Source organism: Chamaea fasciata, unplaced genomic scaffold, assembly GCF_029207755.1.
Source record: "Chamaea fasciata isolate MVZ Bird 193981 ecotype frontalis unplaced genomic scaffold, bChaFas1.0.hap1 SCAF_16, whole genome shotgun sequence".
In the NCBI taxonomy this organism is placed as follows: Eukaryota; Metazoa; Chordata; class Aves; order Passeriformes; family Sylviidae; genus Chamaea; species Chamaea fasciata.
Genome location: NW_027094101.1, coordinates 2,705,146 through 2,727,998, shown reverse-complemented (window position 1 = coordinate 2,727,998; position 22,853 = coordinate 2,705,146). Strand labels below are relative to the sequence as shown.

At 44.1% G+C, this 22,853-nt stretch overlaps 1 protein-coding gene across 1 annotated transcript in view; it reads right to left on the bottom strand.

The window, feature by feature from the left end:
- XYLT1 (xylosyltransferase 1) overlaps window positions 1-22,853 on the bottom strand; it is a 177,770-nt gene that overhangs the window by 58,542 nt on the left and 96,375 nt on the right. Inside the window, exons 3-4 of the mRNA XM_066197743.1 lie at window positions 1,522-1,694; window positions 677-879 (exon numbers count right to left, since the gene is read on the bottom strand). Coding sequence (XP_066053840.1) covers window positions 677-879; window positions 1,522-1,694 — 376 coding nt within the window. The remainder of the gene's footprint in view (window positions 1-676; window positions 880-1,521; window positions 1,695-22,853) is intronic.

Below are 22,853 nucleotides of genomic sequence, written 5' to 3'. Positions count from 1 at the left end.
GAGACTATCTACTTTTGCACAATGTAGTAAACAATGCAGCTCTGAGTCCAGGGTGATGTAAATCCAGAAAGAATATAATTTCACTGAAAATCACAAGCCTTATCATGTGATGGCGTGTGGAATTTTTAACCTGATGCCATCTGAATAAAGATATTCAGGCAACAGTTGGTGCTGAGGGTATAATTGACTCCTAGCAACTTATTTGTCACTTCTACAACCATTATCCTCTACAGAAAAAGAACTAAAAAAAAGGGAGAGGAACACCTGAATCTATATTCATACCTTCAACACTTGCTGAGACATCAAATGACACTGATAACCAGAGCCCTGGGAGGGAGGAATCTCTCCATGCTTGGGTTTCATTTGCTGAGCCCCAGCACTTCTGTCTATTTCCTCATCCTGTCTTGCAGGTATCCCTTTTGCTGGGAATAATGACTAACTGGAGCAGCCTCTCAGTGGAAGTCCCCCGCAGGCAACACAGGGTACAGGCTGGGGATTGAATCCTTGGCTAAAGCGTGGCTGGCAGACACCAGCTCACCAACAGGAGATTTCTGCTGTAAAACAGAAGAAGCTGCTCCTCTGCTCCTGGCAGCACAGCACAGACATGTCATTGCTTATCTCCATCCTTACTCCTTTTAGGAACAAAACACGTACATTCTTAAAATACTCATTGTACCTGATTGGGTAGTCAGCAGCACTGAGGTTAATGAAGAAATCCCAGGGCCAGTCACTCATCTCCATTAAGTCCTTCATGGTCTGCAGGTAGGTGGTCAGCAGACTTGCTCCTCCCCAGATGGTGGCCATTCTCCAGGAGGTGACTCTCACATTTGGGTACTGGCTGGCAAACTGCAGCACTTGCCGGTGCAAGTAATTGGATCGCTTTGCAGGAGAAAAGAGCAATACATTCAAGTTATTCTGTCCAAAATGGTCCCTCCCTGTATTCACTAAGGGCCTGCCCTACTTCTTGACTCACTGAGTGCTGCCATTGCTTTGCCCTCACTTGCCATGGCACGCAACGTCCTTTTGCTAAACGTACAGAGAACCCTGGTTAATATTTTTTTATTACAGCTACACTGATCACTAACCAGTGTCATTAGCTTTGTTCACCATTTGTCATCGTAGCTCCCAAAGGGCTTTTGTAAAGGAGGTGACTGCTTCCACCTCCCTTTTACAGTGCGTCACTTGCCCAAGGCACCTCAGGTCAGCTCTCCATCCAGTGGGCCACCACCTCACTCTGCATCAGCTTATCAATTACTGCTAACTAAATGTACAACACACAGACAAGGGGAGATACTCATCGACATAGAAGGAGACATGAAGGCTGTCACATAAAGAAGACAACAAGAAAGAAAATTCAAGGGGGAAAAAAAAAAAAAAGAGGCTCCAAACACGTAACAGATGGAGAGACAAAAAGTGACGTGCACTTTATGCAGCAGAGGTAAGGGGAAGATGAAGAAGATGACAAGGATGGGTAGACTGACAGATGGTGAGACAGGCAATTTATAACCAGTGATATATTACCTTGTCAACATGAATGTAATAAAAATGGTCTTTATGGTAAATAGCCTTAAACATGCGCTGGAGCTGCCGGGAAGCTCTGCCATGAACAACCAAGACAAATGCGATCCTGACTGGGTTGGCTGGCATGTACTCTACGGAGTCCTCATCCCACTGTACATTGTTGTTGGCTTTTCCTGTTCAAAAACAAAACACAGGACATCTCTGAGTGGATCCACAGGGCAGGGTGCAGAGAGCAGTACACATTCCACCTCAAAGGCCCGTTGTAGGGCAGGGTGAGAGCTCACAAGGGGTGCCAGCCTGTGTCCCATCCCGTTTGCAGCCCTCTCCTTTGTCCCCACACAGGACCATCACTCCTTGGGCGGCTGCCCGCACCCATGGGCCTCATCCTGAACAAGGCTGCACCAGCACAGACAAGTACCCAGATGTTTATGAGTTGACTCAAGCTCCATCTGAGTACTGACATTTGGAACTTCAAAGCAATCACCTCCAAGTTTGTAACTAGTGTCCAAAGCATTCCAACAATGACAAGGACAATGTTCCCCAAGAAGGAAACCCCCTGTTTAGCCAAAGCTGCTCATTCTCGTGATCAGCACAGCTCTGCTGAGAAGCTGGTGGAACTCTGCTACTGAACAGCTGCTGAGGATTATTGACTGATAGCATTTATTTGTAACAGCAGATGTGCCCTGGAACATAAAAATGCAACCTGGATATCTTCACTTCCTCCTGGAGAAGTGGGGCTCTCCCAACACTATTTAAAATTCCTGCTCATTTTTATTTTAACAGAGTAATTTCTGGTCTTCCTTTTCTAAAGCAAGCACCACAGTGTGACGTTCAGGCAGGATGAGCTGATAAACTGAAGAGCAGGACCGACATTTCTAATAAGAAATTTAAAGTGTTTTGGTTTCGGTTTGTTTAGCCACTCTGCAATTCAAAAACCAGAACACAATGTAAGAAAATATCATTTTATCCAAGACCTGACATTGTTCTTCAATGAAACAACATCATTCTGCAGAGCTCTGACTTTGAAAAGACCTTTCTCAACAAAAACTACTTAGAAAGAACCTGAAATTTTGAATATTAGTGGACAAAGGAAAGTGCCTCCAACCAAAAAACTGCCTCCTGCCCAAAATTTCCTCTTGTAATTTTAATTTTATTCTTTTTTAAATGAAAGGAATAGTGTTGTCTTAAAAGCTACTTGATGGGTGCCCCCCCTGCCAGAGGCACAATTTTCAAATTCCTAAGATCTGAGCTGCTATCAGTTTCTGCACTTGGTGCCTTTTGTGATGCCCCCTTCTCCTCCCACCTCCACATCCTCACCACCTCAAGACTCCTTCTGCAGACACATTCTCTAGGTTGTAGGACAAATTTGAGGCTGTTCCTGGGCTCAGTTATCAGACAGCCTGAGTGCAGCTACAAAACCCACTGCACCTTCCAAAACAGCTCCTACAGTTATTAAAAAAACATGCTCATGTCTGTTTGGTTTGATATAAGGAGCATGAAAGAAGACACTTGCCAAGTGTGAAGTGAGAGTAAGAGAGAGGGAAAGACACTTTTCCCCAGGTTTTTGAAACTGGAAACATATGCTGATAAAAGTAAACAATAGCAAAAGGTTTCTTTTTTCCAAATGTGATAATTACAAAATAATGGCTGGACACAGAAAAAAAGACCTTTGCCTAATCCTTCTTGTGCATCTCCTCCTTACGCAAGGCAGTAGTATAAGCTTGGAAAAAAACAGACCGACTGAATGTTTGCAGAGCACTGTTTAGGTGATCAAACGATTTGATCCCCTTAATTGTACTGAAATGCCCTTGAGTAATTGAACCAATCCTTTCAGACAGCCACGAGAGAGAGATCCTGCTGCAACGGGAGCAGCCAATCCCAGAAGGGAATGGTTTCAACATCTCCCTTCAAGTTTCTCCTCAGCAGCGCTTCCCCAGCCCACTGCTCTAAGTCAGAATCTGTTTTTCCCACTCTGGAGCCCCAGGAAAGCTGCACGTGTCAGAGGTGTCCCTTGTGCCTGGAATGTGGCTCTTTGCTGGACCGTGTCCAGGAACACACACAGATCCACAACCCCAGAGAGCCTACCAAGCCCCAGAGGCTCCCTGCCCCATGGAGCACACCCTCCCTGTCCACAGCCCCTCAAGGAACATCTCTTTGCAGCAGTACTGCTCATAAATAACTGCAACTTTATTTTCCCCTGTTGTGTTCAGACCAGACATTGGGAAATTTCTAGCCCCATAAGTGACTCTTAACTTTACACGGGACAGAAACAACTTTAATAGCATTTCTTTTAAAAACCCTCCACCAATGGTTCACTAGGACTCAGACGAATATTAAAACATTAGAAAGAAAGCTTTGATTTAATTCCTTCTGTAATTTGCAGTTTGTTTATTATGGCCATTAGCCTATGCCCAGTTCTACTGCTTCTCCTGTGCAGCTGATGAGCTTTGCCATGCACGTGCTTAGGGTTTCTGCAGAGTGACAGGGACAAAAAGGGACTGTGAGAGAAAGAAAATGTGCTTGCAAAGAGAACTGACAGGGGAATGAAGGGCAATTGCAATTGCAAAAACAAGCCATTTTTCTTTTAAACTGCTTTCATTTCAAGCTGATGATACCCCATCAATGAACTCAAATATTTTTAGTGGTTTTCATTACATTTTTGGATACCTCTCTTCCGAAATCACTGGCTTTCTGCAATGATATGCAGAAGGTGAGGGGAATTTAAAGTAGTCATATTGTGGGCCTTTTATTTTAATCTAACTTGCTGTCAATACCTACACTATCATTTATCCAGCAATTACTGAGAACAAAATCCTCTCAAATTTTCACCTGAAATGCCACCACCTCACTGCATCAGTTTTCTCTAATAAATTCCTGCAGTGGCTTACTTTGTTCTCTTCTGTTTTCCTTCTCTAACCTTTTTGGGGTTTTTTCACGTGATAGTTCCTTCCCTCTCCTTTAGGTTTAAGATTTTTCTACTTGCATTTACCACCTGCATACTATTATGGCTTTTTAAATGTAATCCTATGCGTGGCTGCCTGGAGTTTCACCAAGGAAGGGAGTTACACTTTTCCCATCTGTCAGACTATCTGCTACTTTGACCTATACTGTAACTTCTCTGGTTTTAGCTCATGGCTGCTTAGCACCCTCGATTTTGCAGACCACTTCACTTATAAAGAACCAGCCTGGTTTGCAAAGAAAATGAAATTGGCAGGAAACATTCAGCTGAGGCTCTGCTTACTGAAAATTGCAGTAGGACTTCAGATCTGTACGAGCAATGTCAAGACCTGAACAGCTCCAGCCACTTCATTTCTATAAAACTCGTGCAGACCAAAGCCCAGCACATCATAGCAGTGCCTGCATGTTAATGAGCTGCCTCAGGTAGGAGCACATCCTCTTCAGGCTGTTGGGACAGGGTACACAGAAAATGCATCAGATGGCTTCACTTAACGTCCTGCCATTCACTGGTGACAAAAATCTAACAGGATTTTAAGGAAGCGCTTGGATTTGACAGCTACATCACTACACTGCATTCTGCCCATGCATCAAAGCTCAATCCAGATGCTGATTCCAGCTCCACCCTCAGCCACTGTAGCTGCCAAGATCACCTTCCTCTCACCAAGCAGGGACAGAGGATTCACAGACAGCTTCCTTCCTCTGCAGCACTCCCTATTCCCAGCCTTCACTACACCTGTCACCTCTCCACATTCCATCATCTGCCTTTCCAAGAAAAACGAGTCAAGCCCACACAAGAGAACTCCCATCTCCTCTTGCACAGGTCACTTGTGGCAGTCTCAGTGGCACTGGAGGTGCACTCCGTCTCACCTAGAAATCTTCTCTCAGTGTGGGTATTGCCTGTTGAATGAAGTGTCCTGCATGTTTAGGGAATTCCCTTTTCCTGGGATAATTTACACAGATCAGTGTTTTACAAACCTTAATAAAAAGCCCACAATGTCAATACGAAGTAAAACAAAAACCATCAGTGCTTTATAAACCATAACAAAACCCCCACAATGTTAATACAAAGTAAAACAAAACCCGTGAAGAATATGATTGTTACAGTTCCATCTTGGGAGCACAGCTCTACCCTCAAAATTGCTTTGCAGATACGAGTCAGTGGGAGAGTGAATGAAGATCCTCTTTATGGCCATTTGGCACAGGTGAAACAGCCCTGGCCTTGAAGCAGGACTTGTCTTAAGCTTCCTCAAAGTTTGCTCTTTCATTACACAGTGGGAGCAGGGGACAAAGAGCAACTCCTCACATTGCCTTGCTCCAGAGAAACAGAACCTCGGCAGAAGGGGAAGTGCACCCCCAGCTCACAACAAACATCTTCCAGCCCTTGTAGCAAAGAGTATTTATTGTGCTACCCTCCACTGGAAACAAACCACAGCACTTGGCTCCGTCACCAAATGTCTTTCACAAACTTACTGAGAAAAGCGAAAGCTGCCCTTTTCCTTCCTGCTCAAAGCCTGACATCAACGTGTTGGCAGGAAAACCTGTACCTCTGTTTGAAACCTGTACCTCTTTTATCTTTTTGAAAACCTGTACCTTTTTTTCCCAAGAGAACCTCAGCTCTAGTGCAATTTTAACTTGTATTTTCTACGCCCAGAGAAATCAATACTCATAATTAAGAGCTTAATCTTCAACTGTGTCAGTATGACTAAATTCCGGAATAATGAAGAGAGTGCAATCATTTTCACATTTGTTGTGATGCCACATTACATTCAATCATCCCCCAATATAACTCAGAGCCAGCCTGCTGATCTCTTACCTCTACTGTTAATTAATGGCATCACACTTCCCCAGCAGCACAAAGCAATCTTTCAATCTATTTTGTGAGCCATCTTATGTTTTGTAAATCAATCCATCACCTTCTGCTCTCAGTTTGGTATTGTGCTGGCTGTCCAACGGATTTTCCCTGCACAGAGATACCTGGATGCAGCTGACTTCATCTCAGCACAGCTGCCTGCGTACACTGAGCCTTGATCCATGAATCAATGGATGGAGGACGTTAGCAGAGTTATTGCCGTGTAGTTCAGCAGAGTATTTACTGCTATTACATCCATAAATGCAATCAGAAGCCCTGTCATTATAGCAGGAGTATGAGCCATAATCACTCCAAAGAGGCAGAGTTCTGTAGTCCCTACTTAAACTCCTAGGAGCAGTTCCATTCCCTTCAGTGGGACTATTTCTGCAACAGCCAGCTGAGTTGTAGCTGCTGAACTCAGATTTCCACTATAAACTCCTTTGCAATTGCTCACAACTCAACGACACAGCAGGTTGAAAATTTCCAGGCTTGGCTTTCATCTGAAAATGTTTTCCATTTTGATTAGAGCAGAAATGGGTTTGCCTTGTTCAAATGGTGGCAAGACCAAAAATAAATAAATAAACACAGTGTTTTCATTTAGGACACAAAAATTTTGTATCAGATCTAGCAATAGAAGTAGTTGGAGGGTTATATAAAAACCACAAAAAAATGTCACTGAGCAATTTACCAGTGAGCCATCAGGACCTGATGAGAAGTCTTTGTCTGAGGGTTTGATAACAGCAACATTGCCCTGGGCTGAGCCAGAACTCTTGCTGGAGCTAAGCCCCAGTGGTCCATCACAGCATCAAGTGCATCTCTTGCCATCAGCCTCTAGAGGGGATGGTCTGTCTTGCTGCAGTACCCTCCAGTGAGGACACCCTGCAGAGCAGAGGTAACTTCTGAAGCGCAGAGTGTGTTAATCGTACTTAGCTGAAAAGACAATTTTTCCTATGCTGGAACCTAGAAAACTTTCTTTAGCAACATTAGTCCCAACTTTGGGATGCCAGTTTTCACTTCCAGTCTTGTTCCCATGGTGGCCCTTGTGGAGATCTTCAGCGAAAGAAAAGATTTCAGGCGAGCATTGATTCCACATATATATTTAATTATTACAATTATGTGTCTGTAAAATGCCCACCGGTCTCTGGTCTGTTCACTGTGCAGAAGACTCCTCTGGTAAATAAGATATCTACCATAAAGGGGAATCAGCACCTTGTGTGCCCATTGAGCCCAGCACATCCACTGCCCAGGTCAGTGAGGGGCTCCAGCAAAGCAAACCAAGCTCCTGAAGAAGATAATTATCATGAGTGCTCGTAGGTGTGGCTTTTCCTAGTGGGGTTTAACTTGCTTAGCAAAGTAGGAGAGGTAAAATCAGTTGAGATGATGTTCTGCACAACCGGGCATGGGGATTAGAGAGGGATGGTTATGATTTACAGAAGGAAGTGTTGCTACTTATGTTCTGTAGATTTCCTTAAAACTCCTGTTACCTGTACTTTTTATCTCTGAGTTAGCATTGAGCACTTTGGAAAAAAATTTCAGAAACCACGCTGCTACTGAAGAGCGGATATTCAATTTTTTTGCAGTAATGTTTTATCTCAACAACCCTGTTCTACAACTTTTCAGTCTCAGACTTTATCAAAAATTACAGGAACAATTTATGATCCCCTGTAACTTCATGTGATAAAGTAACCCATAAGCAAAAAATCAATGCAAGGCAGGAGGGAAGCAGTGAGACATAATTTAGAAGCACTCTGGCTACTGCATTTAACATTAAAGAGACAGATTTCAGTAATGTTCTTTCCATGCTGAGAAGAAGCCCTGGCTTGGAACAAAGGAGCTGCTGATGTGGGCATTTTGAGTCTTCTTTAATCATTTCAGAGGGTGACAGGATAAACTTAGGGCAGTCAGAGGAGAAGAGTCACTGCCTTATGGATGGAAACTCCATTCGTGAGATCACAGGAAGTTTCTCTGCAGTGAGTTTGTGAGCTGATAAGCAGCTCTGCATCCCTGCAGAATTTATATGAAAAGGGAAACTCCCTGTAATTACACACGTAGGTTCAGCTCTGCTGTTCATGAACAGAAAATCAAATGGCATGAAGGAAGAAAGGTAGAAAGAGAGAGGACACAAATAAAACTGTTTCGTACTTACAGCTGGACCACAAGAAGATGATTTTTCTTTCTATTTTATTGTTCTATTTTATTTCTTTTGAGAAAAAAAAACAAAACAAAACAAAGAAAACCACCAGAAGATCTTTCTCTGTTCTGAAATTTAAAAGAAAACATCTCCATCCCAGTTTTGTCATCCTCCTGTTACAGCCACTTAACATCTGTGCTGCATGCAGCACTTCCAAGACTCACTCAAGAACCCATTGGGGCAGACATCATCCATTACATAAATGCAGAAAGACACCCCGCACCAGAAAAATTTGGTGAATGTGTCTTTTTTTCACATGATTTGCAGAATTCATTGTAAATGAAGAAATATAAAAACCTTGAGAACAAGCACAGCAATTTTTTGTATCACAAAACCTGCAGAAGCAGTTGGGATAACACAGAACTGTTCAAAATCAACCCCCAGGGCCCGTGTACATGTGTGTGTGCAGCAGCAGCACACTCATATTCACTAAATTTCTAGCAAAAGCAGACAGCATTTGGTTTGAAGCAGCCTACCATATTTCTAACAAAAAAAAATTTGTTCTATCTTGCAATCAGTATCGAGTCATTACTGAAACCATTTTTATGATTTTCAAATGACCGACTAATTATCAGATTCCTCTGTACTGCACTTGCAATACACACTAAACTTAATTTACTACAGTACTTATCTAGGCAGGCCAATCATCTCTCTAACAAGCTTGCTTTTCTGACTATTCTAATTATGAAAATGGTAGCATTCCTGGGAGACAAATCTCAATTATTTGTAGTTTTGCTGGAGTGTGTTAGTCAAGCATTTTCTCCCTATTCCTACCAACTGCCATGAATAAATAACACTCAGAAGCAACAGTAAATTAATTAATGATGAATTAGAATGAATCTCATAATAATAGTATTTATCATATCAATTAACAGCCAATTAGCACATCGTGATCAGTGTTATTACCATGAATACAGAATGCCTTTTAAATGAGCATCAGGCTATTTTTACTATATCCAGTGGCGTTGCTGGACTTCAGAGTTGGAACGTTGAGCAGATCCAAGAACGGACACCGATATTCCTTGCAAAGGGCACTGATTCCTCTTGCACCTCACACCTTAGTTTGACCTTACAGTCCAAACCCCAACCAAACCCTGGGCTGCATCCAAAGCCGTGTGGCCAGCAGGTGAGGGAGGGGATTCTTCCCTGCTCTGGTGAGACCCCACCAGGAGTGCTGCAAACACTTCCGATGGCCCCAACACAAGGACACGGAGCTGTTGGAGCAAGTCCGGGACCATGAAGTTGGTAAGAGGACTGGAACACCTCCCCTGTGGAGACAGGCTGAGAAAGTTGGGGCTGTTCAGCCTGCAGAAGAGAAGGTTCTGTGGAGACCCCATGGGAACCTTCCAGTGTCTGAGGGGGGCCTACAAGGAGAGGGACCCTTCGTCAGGAACTGCAGTGACAAGAGAGGGAGTAATGGGTGCAAACTGAAAGAAGGGAAATTTGGGTTGGATATTAGGAAGAAATTCTTTACTGTGAGGGTGGTGAGATACTGGAACAAGTTTGCCCAGGGAGGTTGTGGATGCCACAGCCCTGGAGGTGTTCAGGGTCAGGCTGGATAAGGCCTTGAGCAACCTGGTCTAGTGGAAGGCATCCCTGCACATGGCAGGATGATCTTTAAGGTTCCTTCCAACCCAAGCCATTCTTTGACTCTGTGCCTTAACGTTTGAGAGGCAACACCCTCAGAAACCACTAAAAAAGAGGAAAACCACTATTTGCAGGTGCCTGTGTCACACAGCCCTAAGAAGAAACTCAAATAAAAGAGATTTTCCAGCTTGGCTCTCGGGACAAACCTGCAGCCCTTTCCCTGCTCAGAGTCAAAACTTGTGGAGCCCAACCAGCTCATCACTGCAATCAGGAGCAGCTCCTGAGTGCACCCGTTCCATGACAAAACACCCAAGATAAAAGGAAAACCAGTAGTCCTGTCTTTTATGGCTAACACAGAAGGTGTGAGAGTTTTCTCACTGTGTGGAGCCACCCTCCCCTCACAGAGAGCTCCCTGCAGGAGGAGACGCTTCATTCAGCTCCTGTGCTTGTCAGGGGGGGACAGGTTACAGAAAAAAGAAGGGAAAGGATTGAAATGAAGCATTTGTTTAGTTATCTTATCCACCACTGGATGTTGCTAAGGATGCTCCTGTCAACAGCCCCAAACTGATGAGAACAGGAATTTGTCATACAAGAGAAGTCATCCCACCACTCCCAAGAAAACTGATGACAAACGCCCAGACTAAAACATTTATAAAACCTCATTCACAAACTGCGTTTTCTAAACAATCAACTACTGGTTTAGGTGGCCTGAATTACACTCCAGAGGCTGCCAGCCCTCCTGCTGCAGATGGATTCGCATCCCAGCTGGGACACCAGTGATGGCCTCACCACGGTTCACGCCAAAACCAACAATGGGCTTTGGAGTCAACTCTTCTCTGAAGAGCCTCACTCCCTTCCCTCCTGAAAAACCTTTAGATTTCTTGTGCAGGACAAGAAGAAAACGTAGCAAATGCCCTTATTTCAGTTCAGACTTTCTCTTTTGCCTCAAATCATCAGGAAGTTTAATCCTTCAAGGAACAGAAACTTGAAAGCCAATCAGTTACAAGGGAGCAACCAAGGCAGACATCAAACAAAGTAACAATACCAACATAACAAATACTAAGCAAAATAGCAACAGAAGTATATCAAGGCTTAGACTTCAAATTAGCATTTGAAACAGCCCTTGCTGATTGGAGCGTCTGTTCCAGCGCGTTTGGAGACTGGCACACCGCAACCTTTACACCATCTCTTCCTCTCATGCTCACAGCAAGAATAATCAATAAGGAGTGAAAACACAAGCAATTGCACGCATCCCTACTTCACATAACCTCCCAGGAGATATTATGTACTGCTGAGACTACCAGCAAATGAATAGGGAGATAAAAGCATGTTTGTTACCTGCCTGATCAATGTTTTCCCTTTCTGTTTTACTCTACTGTCATCTTTCAAGTCCTATGTAAAGTATCTCTTTCCCCAAAACATCTTAAGAAATTAACAGTCAATCATTACAATCAGCTGGTGTAAGGCCAGGACCAAGTTGATTTATACCATATGAGTATCTGCTCTGTAAACTCGAAGTTAATCCTCCCTTTGAGATTCCATTACATCTGTCTCCTATTTTTTCAATGTAGAATTGGAGGGACAGAGTCAGCCTTTATTCTCCGTTCAAGATAATTACGAATGTAGTGTTGGAGACAGACCAAAAAAGTAAAGACTTTCACATGTGTGTTACACAGCCAGTTTGAAAAGGTCAAGTTAGGCACTGAGAATAAAGGCTGCACTAGGTAAAAGCAAAAATCAACACTCATACCTGGTGTCAAGGAGGTGCAAAACGGCAAAGTTTAGCCTCATGTTTTAGCTGGCACTTGCAGGGTGGGTGAAATTAACAGGAATTTCACAATACAGTCAAAAGAGAGAAAAGATAAATAGCACGGGTCTGCGCAGATTCACTCCAAAGCTGTCGGGATCTGCTTCCCTGCATCCCTTTGAGTTAAACTTTATGGATTTCAAAGGCTGCAGGGCTGGGACTAAAGGCTGCTCAGAATCTCCCACTGTGGCACTAAAAGATGTGTCAGACATCAGATTCACCTCTGTGTAGGTACAATAAATACATATATGCCTTGAGTTTGTATGCACTGGTAGATTAGCTAGGAAACAGTGGGAATTGAAGCATTTAATGTAAAACAGGTCACCTAAAAACACGATTCCCCCAGGAACAACTGCAGTTTCTCCACTCCGAGTATCCACTTTTCAGCATAACTCATTTTTTGACACATAACTGTTGTCAAATATCCTTTATGTCAAAGGACACTGGCAAGCAATGGTTTTGTCAAATGACCCAAAGTACTTCTCATTTGTCCATGTGAATAGTAACACATGAATTATTTTATAACTGATCAGCTTTTGTGCTTCCAGAAAGCTCCTGTGTGCTCCTCGCTATCATATGTACTACATAAAAGATCACCGTGGAAGGGGAATAATTTCACTCAACAGAGAAGAAAAAAAGGGACAATCTTCTCTGAGTATATTGCTTGTCAGACAAAGGAACACAGCATAATTATATTGTGACATTTCCACCAACAAATAGATTCTACTGTAAGCAATTAACACGGGTTCCTTCAGCAGACTTCAAAAATGTAATTGTATGGTATGCTCAGCTACAATAATATCTGAAGAATAAATGACACTGCACTACTTGAGCTAGATTTTAGCATACACAGACAGGTTAAAACACAGGAGAAATAGATAGATGGTAATTCTTGCACCGGCCACCCTTACACCCCCAAATTGTTCATTAATATGGAAAATGTTAAGGGCATAAATATACACATTTTCAGAAAAAAAAAAAAAAAGCACCAGTGACAATGAGTACTCTGGATCTAACTAAAATGGAGAATTTTGGTCTGTGCAGTGCATGTAACAGACTATGTCTCTCCTCCTGCGGATGGAAAAGGTAGGGCTGGGCTCTCCTTCCTGGCTGGAATGCTTTCCAGAAGCTGCTTCTGATCAAGAGGGATTAGTAAAGATGGTTTAAGAAGGAAAAAAAAAAAAAAATCATCAGGCATTAATCCTCTAAACATTTCGTAGCCAACATATCTTTAACACAATCCCTCTAATCCAATTAGGGTGCCTTGAAAATCATATCTTGAATTCCATGCTTCATTGAGATGGGTTCTGCGCGAGTGAAACGTTCACTCAGCGCAGAGCTGCTGAACACCTGCTCTGCCCCGCAGCCCCCTCCCCACCCTCTGAACTGAACCCCAGCTCCAGCTGCAGCAGCACCAAACCTGAGCCCTGACACATCTGGCAGGGTCAGCGCTTTCAACATCCACCCCCTTCGGAACAACAGGGAAAACAACTCTTAATATGAAGTTTTTGCCAGCAAGGAACAAATTAGCGTGAATTAGCTTGAGCTTGATTTTTTAAATGTTCTCATGAAAATTGTTTGGACTGGTATTCATGAGGATGTATATTCAAAGGATAGAACAAAACAGCATAGTCTTGTTGCTAAAATAAAGGACTTGCACTCCGTTACTCCATCACAGAATAAAAGGATCGCATTAACATACCACTAGAGGAAAACAAAGGGAAAATCAAATTCCCGGCATCAGAAAATGTTCAACAAAAGCAACATACAGCGATTCTTCCGTATTTCAATAGACATCACAGTTCTGTTAAAAAAATCCAATGTGCAGAAAACATCACTTCATTGACTAAATAAGTTACTGGCTGCTGTTAAAAGCATCTGGGGACAATTTGTATGCAAAATGCGTTCTCGCAATAGTACCATAATTTATAAATGAGTTATAAATTTCGCTCAGATTTTAACAAGTCTGTGATGTCCTTGAAAGTCAAGGGGCTGCTTAAACAGGAACTTGTAGAAGGGTCTTCCCTATACTGCACAAGAGGAGTATCTGTGCAATGCCTGAAACAAAAACATTCATGCTGACTTTTTACAGACAAAAATAATAATGGAGATTATTTCTAAAATTATATTATCTCTGCCCCTCAGCCTCTCTTCCCATTCTGCAACTCCTCATTTCTGCACTTCCCATTTCCTGCAGCTGGGCCTGATCCTGCCTCCCAACACTGCTCCCTGTGTGCTGGCAGGTTTGGGCACCTCGGCGCAGGGAGGCTCTGCTTGTGCACAGCTCATCCCACCCCACTGAACTCGGGGAGCCTGGCACGAGTGAGCTGGGCATTCGTGTGGATCTCCAGGAATAACGTAATGGTGCAGCACACTGTGACACAGGGCACACATCCAAGTTGTTACGCATTTTAATCAGGTAAAGCAAGCGCTAAAAACTGCTTTGAAGGTCTAGATGTGATCCAGCAGTATTGGTTTCCCATATCTGGGGTTTTCTCGTGCCATACACAAGCTATTTGATCATCCCTATCACAAGGGAAAGCTTAAAAGAGAAAAATAAAAAAAAAAACAACCCCAAGCTCAAACAACTTGTGTCGCTATGTCATTCAGTTCCTTCTCCTTTAAAATGACAGAGCCCCAAACAAATTCATTCACAACTTGGCTTTTATGGTACAGTAGGGCATGAAAATCATCAACTGGCTGCAAAACTGCTAAGTAAACCTAATTTAGGAGATGAAAACGTGTGAAACGCAAGAAGCATCTCACAGATTGTAAAATGACATGTTTATTTAAAAAAAAAAAAAAAAAAGGAGAGAGACCAGGAAAAACAAGCAACGTTGCCAGAGGATTGCAGCAACAACCCAAAGGCTGTCGGGTGGTCACACCTGCACACACGGCCCTCAGACACCCAGCACCTCAGAGAGGGAGGCAGGAAAAAAGCCCCAGCAGCTTTGTGGCAGGAACAGTTCTGTTCTTCACTATCCAGTGGGGACCCCAGTGCAGCAGCTCAGCACAGAGAGGTACAAACCCACAGCACTGGACAACCAGCATCCATCCAGGCCTCCAGCAAGGTCTCCTCTCACTGCAGCAGCTGCTCTGCAAACACTCCTGTGAGGCTCTGCCCATCAGGAACTCCCCACAGCTTAAAAGCTAAACCCCCCAAAGATTATCTGTAATTGAGGAAAGAAGAAATATTACTGGTTAAGGCAAGGAGGTAGTTAATGAGTAGTAGCAACACAACTTCATTCAGTTCATCTGCTGAATGAATTTCAGTCCATCTGCTCTGCTGCCCCTCCGAAATCAATGGAGAATGGACAGTGTAAAATCAGTATCAAAAGAGAATTAGCATGTCTGAGCCAAATTCTGCTCATGTTCCAGTCCTGAACAATTCCCGATCTATAAAAATGCAGATTAACTTTGAGCCTCCTTAACAATCCCCCACATTATGGCCTAAAGAATCAAAAACACCTGAGCTTCAATTTCTTTCAAATATTATTTAATTTCCCCAATCTTTATTTTGGCATTAAAAGAATGACGAAAAATCTCTTCGTATTATTTCTCAAGACACAATTGCTAGAAGGTGAAACTGTTCATCCACACACGCACCCCATTCATTCTCACCCTTTCTCCTACGACACTGGACCACCCTGACCTTATTGTCACAGCAAATACCATCTTTAGGAAAGAACACTTAATTTCTGGAATGACTTTTTTACTAAACTAATCTAATATCTCCTGACACCAAATGCTTACTGTTCAACAACAGTTACAGCTTTCTCAAGAGCTGAAGACAACATCTGAAAAAGAATGCCTGTGCTGGCAGCCTTTTTATTAGAACAAAGTCGTTTTATAAATCCAAAAAGTGAACCAGTATGGAAAAGTTTAATATTATTGTAAATGAAGAAGTATTTAAAAGTAAAAATTATACTTGACACTGTAATTACATTGCCCTAGAGTGTAATCCCAAAAGAACACAGAGACCTTTTGCCAAAGGTGATTTGAGTGTTAATATGAAACTCAACGTGGGCTCATTTTAATTACATATGTGCCTGCTGAGAACATATGATAGAGTCCAAAAAGCTAATTCATTGTCAGCATGACAGCAGGACCTAATATTAAATCTTGCACACCAAGTAAATTTTCCAGATTACCAATTACCACACAGAAATAGGACACATTGCAAAAGTGATAATCAGCATGAAAGCAAAAATACAAAAAAATATTGCCAAACAGAGCTCAGCTCTGGGCCAGCAGTGGGCATAGGAAATCTCCCAGCAGTTCATCCCTTTTTCTTCAAAAGCAGCAACATTCAGCTGGTCCATCTCTAACCCCACTGACACCAGGTTTGCACTGACTTTCACAGCATTGATCCTCACTGGCACTGTAATAAACTGGCACTGCTGCCTATAAAACTCCTTTGCAATATATAAAAACACTTCAAAGTAGATTTTAGTGTGCTCTTTTCCTTTTTTTTTACACTTAGCCCTAAATTTTCTTCATTTAAAAGAAATTACTGAGTGATTTTGTGTTCTCTTCTCACAAGTCCCTGGCAGGTTTCTGGCACTGAAAAAAAAAAAAGTTAGGAATCAGTTTATCCCTCTTAATGCTAACAGGCATTTTGGTTTACTTTTAATTGTGGATGAATTCATGCATCAGTCAGTATTTTCTGCAGAAAGTGCCTGGAGTGTGAAGAGGAGAACCCAGAGCCACAAGGATGAGCTAACCCCAGGGAAACAAGACATAACCACAATTCTGAAGGCAGCAGAGACCCAGCCAATACCTCTAACTGCATCTTTACCTGCCCTTTTGTTGCTTTACTGATGCATTATTAATTAATAACTACTGAGCGTTCCCAACAGAGCAGTTTAAACAACAGCTGAATTTCTTTATGGATGATCATGAATCATAAAAGTAAGTCTGCAATGTTCAAAGCAATAAACAAGCCCAGGTAGGGAGCCTGAGCTGCTACAAAAACTGCCCTTTGAAACTTGAGGTTTTAGGGATGCTAAATGTCTCCTGTGTAGTATCACACAATTTCCAGTCTAGCTTAATCCAATTAGTCTGAAGACATCTAGGATTTCCTCCATTTTGCCTCAGCATAGGCAGATGCTGTTTGAAAGAGAGATGATGGCATTTGAGAAAAGCTGCAGGGTTGGTTTGGTTCACTGCTTTATCCAAACCAAGCTGCTCCAATTCACGGCAGCTCACAATTACAGTTTTCAGTTCTCAACTCACATAATGAAAAGAAAATTGTCAAATCACAATTATTTCTATGCAAGATTTATGCAAATTATGAAAAATATTTCAGCAGCTCTGAAATGTATTATTCAGGGATGATGCAAGGTTTTCACATTCTACTTGTATTCTGGACTAATTTAGAAAGTACTGAAGGTGTACTTAGGGCACCTCTGTGATATTGCAGCTGGATAGTCTTAGGTATAGTTGAAATAAATTTGTAATGCTTTAAGATGAAAACCCATTTGGAGATTCTATTTATCCATAGGATAATTTTTTTCTATCTCCACCTCAAAAAATGAAAAGCCTCCTACTATTTGAATAAAATTCCAGCATTCACATTAAACAATATTGCTGCCTTTAAGGCAGAAAGGAACTCGCATTCCTATTCACTCTTCACTAGATCTAGTTACTATCTGAATAATTTTTTTTTTTTTTTTTTTACATCTAGACCATGCTTAATATTTCTTTCTGGTGTTTAAACCGGTATATGCACAAGAAAAAAGCAGCTTCAGCTGTGCTTGCTGATCCTTTTATCTGCCTTCTGACAAATAATCCAGGCCCTTGCCATATAACACTTGGAAGATGGGGTAGAAAACAAGTTGCCTACACCGTTTTCGGAACAATGAAACACAGAATTATTAATCTGTGTTTACACAAAGGCCAGACAAAAGGACACAAGTTAGAGGCCATGCAGGACAGGGCACCCAGGCTGCCCAGCACAGAGTGCAGCCTGTTTTGATGGCCATTTGCAGGGGATCAGTGTCATCCCCAGCTCACAGGGACAAACCCCAATGCCCCCTGTGCATTTGTCCCCAAACCCCAACGCCCCCTGTGCATTTGTCCCCAAAACCCAAAGCCCAATGCCCCCTGTGCATTTGTCCCCAAAGCCCAATACCCCCTGTGCATTTGTCCTCAAAGCCCAACGCCCCCTGTGCATTTGTCCCCACAGCCCAATGCCCCCTGTGCATTTGTCCCCAAAGCCCAACGCCCCCTGTGCATTTGTCCCCACAGCCCAATGCCCCCTGTGCATTTGTCCCCAAAGCCCAATGCCCCCTGTGCATTTGTCCCCAAAGCCCAAACCCCAATGCCCCCTGTGCATTTGTCCCCAAACCCCAATGCCCCCTGTGCATTTGTCCCCAAACCCCAACGCCCCCGGTGCATTTGTCCCCACAGCCCAACGCCCCCTGCGCATTTGTCCCCACAGCCCAATGCCCCCTGTGCATTTGTCCCCAAAGCCCAAACCCCAAAGCCCTCTGTGCATTTGTCCCCACAGCCCAAACCCTAAAGCCCCCGGTGCATTTGTCCCCACAGCCCAACGCCCCCTGTGCATTTGTCCCCAAACCCCAATGCCCCCTGTGCATTTGTCCCCAAAGCCCAATGCCCCCTGTGCATTTGTCCCCAAAGCCCAAAGCCCAATGCCCCCTGTGCATTTGTCCCCACAGCCCAACGCCCCCTGTGCATTTGTCCCCAAAGCCCAAACCCCAATGCCCCCTGTGCATTTGTCCCCAAAGCCCAACGCCCCCTGTGCATTTGTCCCCAAACCCCAATGCCCCCTGTGCATTTGTCCCCACAGCCCAACGCCCCCTGTGCATTTGTCCCCAAACCCCAATGCCCCCTGTGCATTTGTCCCCAAACCCCAACGCCCCCGGTGCATTTGTCCCCACAGCCCAACGCCCCCTGCGCATTTGTCCCCACAGCCCAATGCCCCCTGTGCATTTGTCCCCAAAGCCCAAACCCCAATGCCCCCTGTGCATTTGTCCCCAAAGCCCAATGCCCCCTGTGCATTTGTCCCCAAAGCCCAAAGCCCAATGCCCCCTGTGCATTTGTCCCCACAGCCCAACGCCCCCTGTGCATTTGTCCCCAAAGCCCAAACCCCAATGCCCCCTGTGCATTTGTCCCCAAAGCCCAACGCCCCCTGTGCATTTGTCCCCAAACCCCAATGCCCCCTGTGCATTTGTCCCCACAGCCCAACGCCCCCTGTGCATTTGTCCCCAAACCCCAATGCCCCCTGTGCATTTGTCCCCAAACCCCAACGCCCCCGGTGCATTTGTCCCCACAGCCCAACGCCCCCTGCGCATTTGTCCCCACAGCCCAATGCCCCCTGTGCATTTGTCCCCAAAGCCCAAACCCCAAAGCCCTCTGTGCATTTGTCCCCACAGCCCAAACCCTAAAGCCCCCGGTGCATTTGTCCCCACAGCCCAACGCCCCCTGTGCATTTGTCCCCACAGCCCAATGCCCCCTGTGCATTTGTCCCCAAACCCCAACGCCCCCTGTGCATTTGTCCCCACAGCCCAATGCCCCCTGTGCATTTGTCCCCAAACCCCAATGCCCCCTGTGCATTTGTCCCCAAAGCCCAATGCCCCCTGTGCATTTGTCCCCACAGCCCACAGCCCAACGCCCCCTGTGCATTTGTCCCCAAAGCCCAAAGCCCAATGCCCCCTGTGCATTTGTCCCCACAGCCCAACGCCCCCTGTGCATTTGTCCCCAAAGCCCAAACCCCAATGCCCCCTGTGCATTTGTCCCCAAAGCCCAACGCCCCCTGTGCATTTGTCCCCAAACCCCAATGCCCCCTGTGCATTTGTCCCCACAGCCCAACGCCCCCTGTGCATTTGTCCCCAAAGCCCAATGCCCCCTGTGCATTTGTCCCCAAACCCCAATGCCCCCTGTGCATTTGTCCCCAAAGCCCAATGCCCCCTGTGCATTTGTCCCCAAACCCCAATGCCCCCTGTGCATTTGTCCCCAAACCCCAACGCCCCCTGTGCATTTGTCCCCAAAGCCCAACGCCCCCTGTGCATTTGTCCCCAAAGCCCAAACCCCAATGCCCCCTGTGCATTTGTCCCCAAAGCCCAACGCCCCCTGTGCATTTGTCCCCAAACCCCAATGCCCCCTGTGCATTTGTCCCCAAACCCCAACGCCCCCTGTGCATTTGTCCCCACAGCCCAACGCCCCCTGTGCATTTGTCCCCACAGCCCAACGCCCCCTGTGCATTTGTCCCCACAGCCCAACGCCCCCTGTGCATTTGTCCCCACAGCCCACAGCCCAACGCCCCCTGTGCATTTGTCCCCACAGCCCAACGCCCCCTGTGCATTTGTCCCCACAGCCCAACGCCCCCTGTGCATTTGCTCCCAGAACCCCGAGCTGCTGCTGTGCTGGTGTGCCCTGCCCCTGCTCGCCCTGAGCGCAGAGCAGTGCGGGGGTCAGCACTGCAGCCCCACGTGCCCTGGCAGACAGAGGAGCTGTGCCCAATCTCTGCCCTGTGCCTCAGGAATGAGCCTCTGCCTGCTGTGCCCTCCAGGACAGCCAGTGTGGGAAGCTCAGCTCACACTGCTCTGCTCAGTCCTGGAGACAATTTTTACTCGTCTTTCAAAGCAGACAGAATCTGCTCTCGATTCCCCAAGCAAACTACTACTATGCTTTTTCTTTCTGATATTTCTTTCTGTCTTCTAATCTTAATTCTTCCAGTTTATGGTTCAGTCCTTCTACAGGGATTCATAGAAAATAGAAAGAATAACGCCTTTCTTACTTTCAGATATTAAGATGGATCATTATTCCTCCTGATGTGTTAGAAGATATTTATCAGTTTGAGTTATGAGGCCTTTCTGACTGTGAAGACTTAAACATCGATTTAATGCCAACTTAAAGACTACTAGAAGTGTAGGAGATTGCATTAGATAAATAATTTAACAATAAAAGGTATATCAAGGCAGACATTATTGCAACCTTTCACCAATCAATTACCATTTTCCATGTTTATCCAATTGTCATCTCAAGGCCCTGCATATCAAATTGCCCAGACACACACTACACAATTGAAATAACTTCATCATTGAATAAAACTGCATAGCCATTAAAATTCTCTAATATCAAGATAGCTGACATTATGTTAAATATTGGCTTCAGCTCCATAAGGTAATAAATTTTGACCTAAATCCAATCTTTCATGGATAGCTGATTCATAATGAAAAATTACTGGTTTTGTCACTTTACCTTGGGAAATTTATTGTGGAAACTAATTTATCACCAGGCAGGCTTTGAAATATATGATAAGTAAAACCATAGTTCCCTTCCTAAGCAACCTGAAACAAAGGGAACAGATTTGGTCTGGTACAAAAAACATCAGACAGATTGATAGCTACCAGAAAAAGAGAGAAAGAGAGAAAAGTGAGAATTTTTCCTCCCTAAAGATACTTTAGTTCAGCCAACTCTCTTAGGGAACTCTGGGTTTTATTAACAAAATTATTTCAAAGTCTCTTGGTAAACAGGATTTAAAATCCACAGAAATACCAAACTAACAGCAACATCCCCACCCCATTTTCCCTCTGCATATATCTGCAATGGAGTTAAACTCCTGGTCTGTAGGTGACATGAGCTGTCTGAGGTGTCCCAACACACATCAAAGAACAAAAACCAAGTTTCCCCATTATTAATCTAGGACTTGACTTGTATTAGTGTTTATATGGTTGGCCCATGATACGGTGCAAAGGAGCATATCTGTGCTGTCCCTCCTTAGTTGAGAGCTCTTTAATAACTTCTAGAGCAATCACACTGCATCTTTCCTTTTTCTTCTTCTTGAAGTGATCCTTCTGCTTGGATGGATTTCAGCAGAGTGTTCTGAGTGATTTCGAGTTTGCGTGTTAGGGGCCCCCTAACATCACTGATTTATTTCCTAAAATTTCGCAGGCTGCAGTAATATAAAGCAAATATCACGACAACACAAATGTTTACATGTTTGGCAAATTCTGTCTACAAACGGTCAGAAATGATTGAGAGAAATGCAAATGAGTGAACTTGTGTGCTAACTGCAGCCTTTTCAACTGTAAATGATGGAGCTGAATCTAGAGGGATTTCTCATTAAGATTTCCTTTTTGACAACCAGGTTAAGAATGCCAGAGGATGTCTGAAGCTTCCTTGTAATATTCCCCATGAGTGTGTCAGAAGTGATTCCCTCATTTGTTTTTCAGGGATCTGCAAGGGAGAATATTTTCAGAATCAGAACTGCCATGCAACTGTTCTTCTTCCCAAATACTGGATGGATGTGCTTTGCTTTGGACTATAAACTTCCACAGACTGCTAAAACAACAATCCCTACCTATTTATCTTTGCTGGCTCCTGTAAGAACAAATTTGTCTGTTTTTTTTCTCAGTGAACTTAAAATTTTGGTGATGGAAGTGCATAGAGACATTTTATGGTTCACTGATAAGGGTTACAGAATAAATTTACTGAAGTAAGCCATCACTTAAGAGGGGTCAGCAAAGCTACTTTATTACATCAGTTAAACCTCTAGCCCACTTGGCTTTGAGCACTTCACAGGGAGCCTGGGTTTGTGATCACCTCGTGGCAGAAAATTATAGATTAGTTTACAAAACCACATCAGCTCCGTGTAGCCTCCCCCTGCTCCGGCTTGGCAAATCCAGTGTGTGTTATACAGAAGTCTTTTTCCACAATGTCTCTGGGTAACTCTCCTCACAGTTAATCTCAACCACACCTCTCCTAAGCCATTTGTTTCCCTGGCAAGGCGGTTGAATGAGCCAGGCTGGGTTCTCCTGTCCAGTTTTCCCTTCTGTAAGGGGGTATATTCCTCACACGTTTTTGAATAAATGACTAAAGGAAGTGACTGTCACAAACAGAGAGAATGACTCGGGGATAGATCCTCAAACCTGCTCAGAGTGTCACAGTGAAATTCTTCCAAAGCACCTACACCT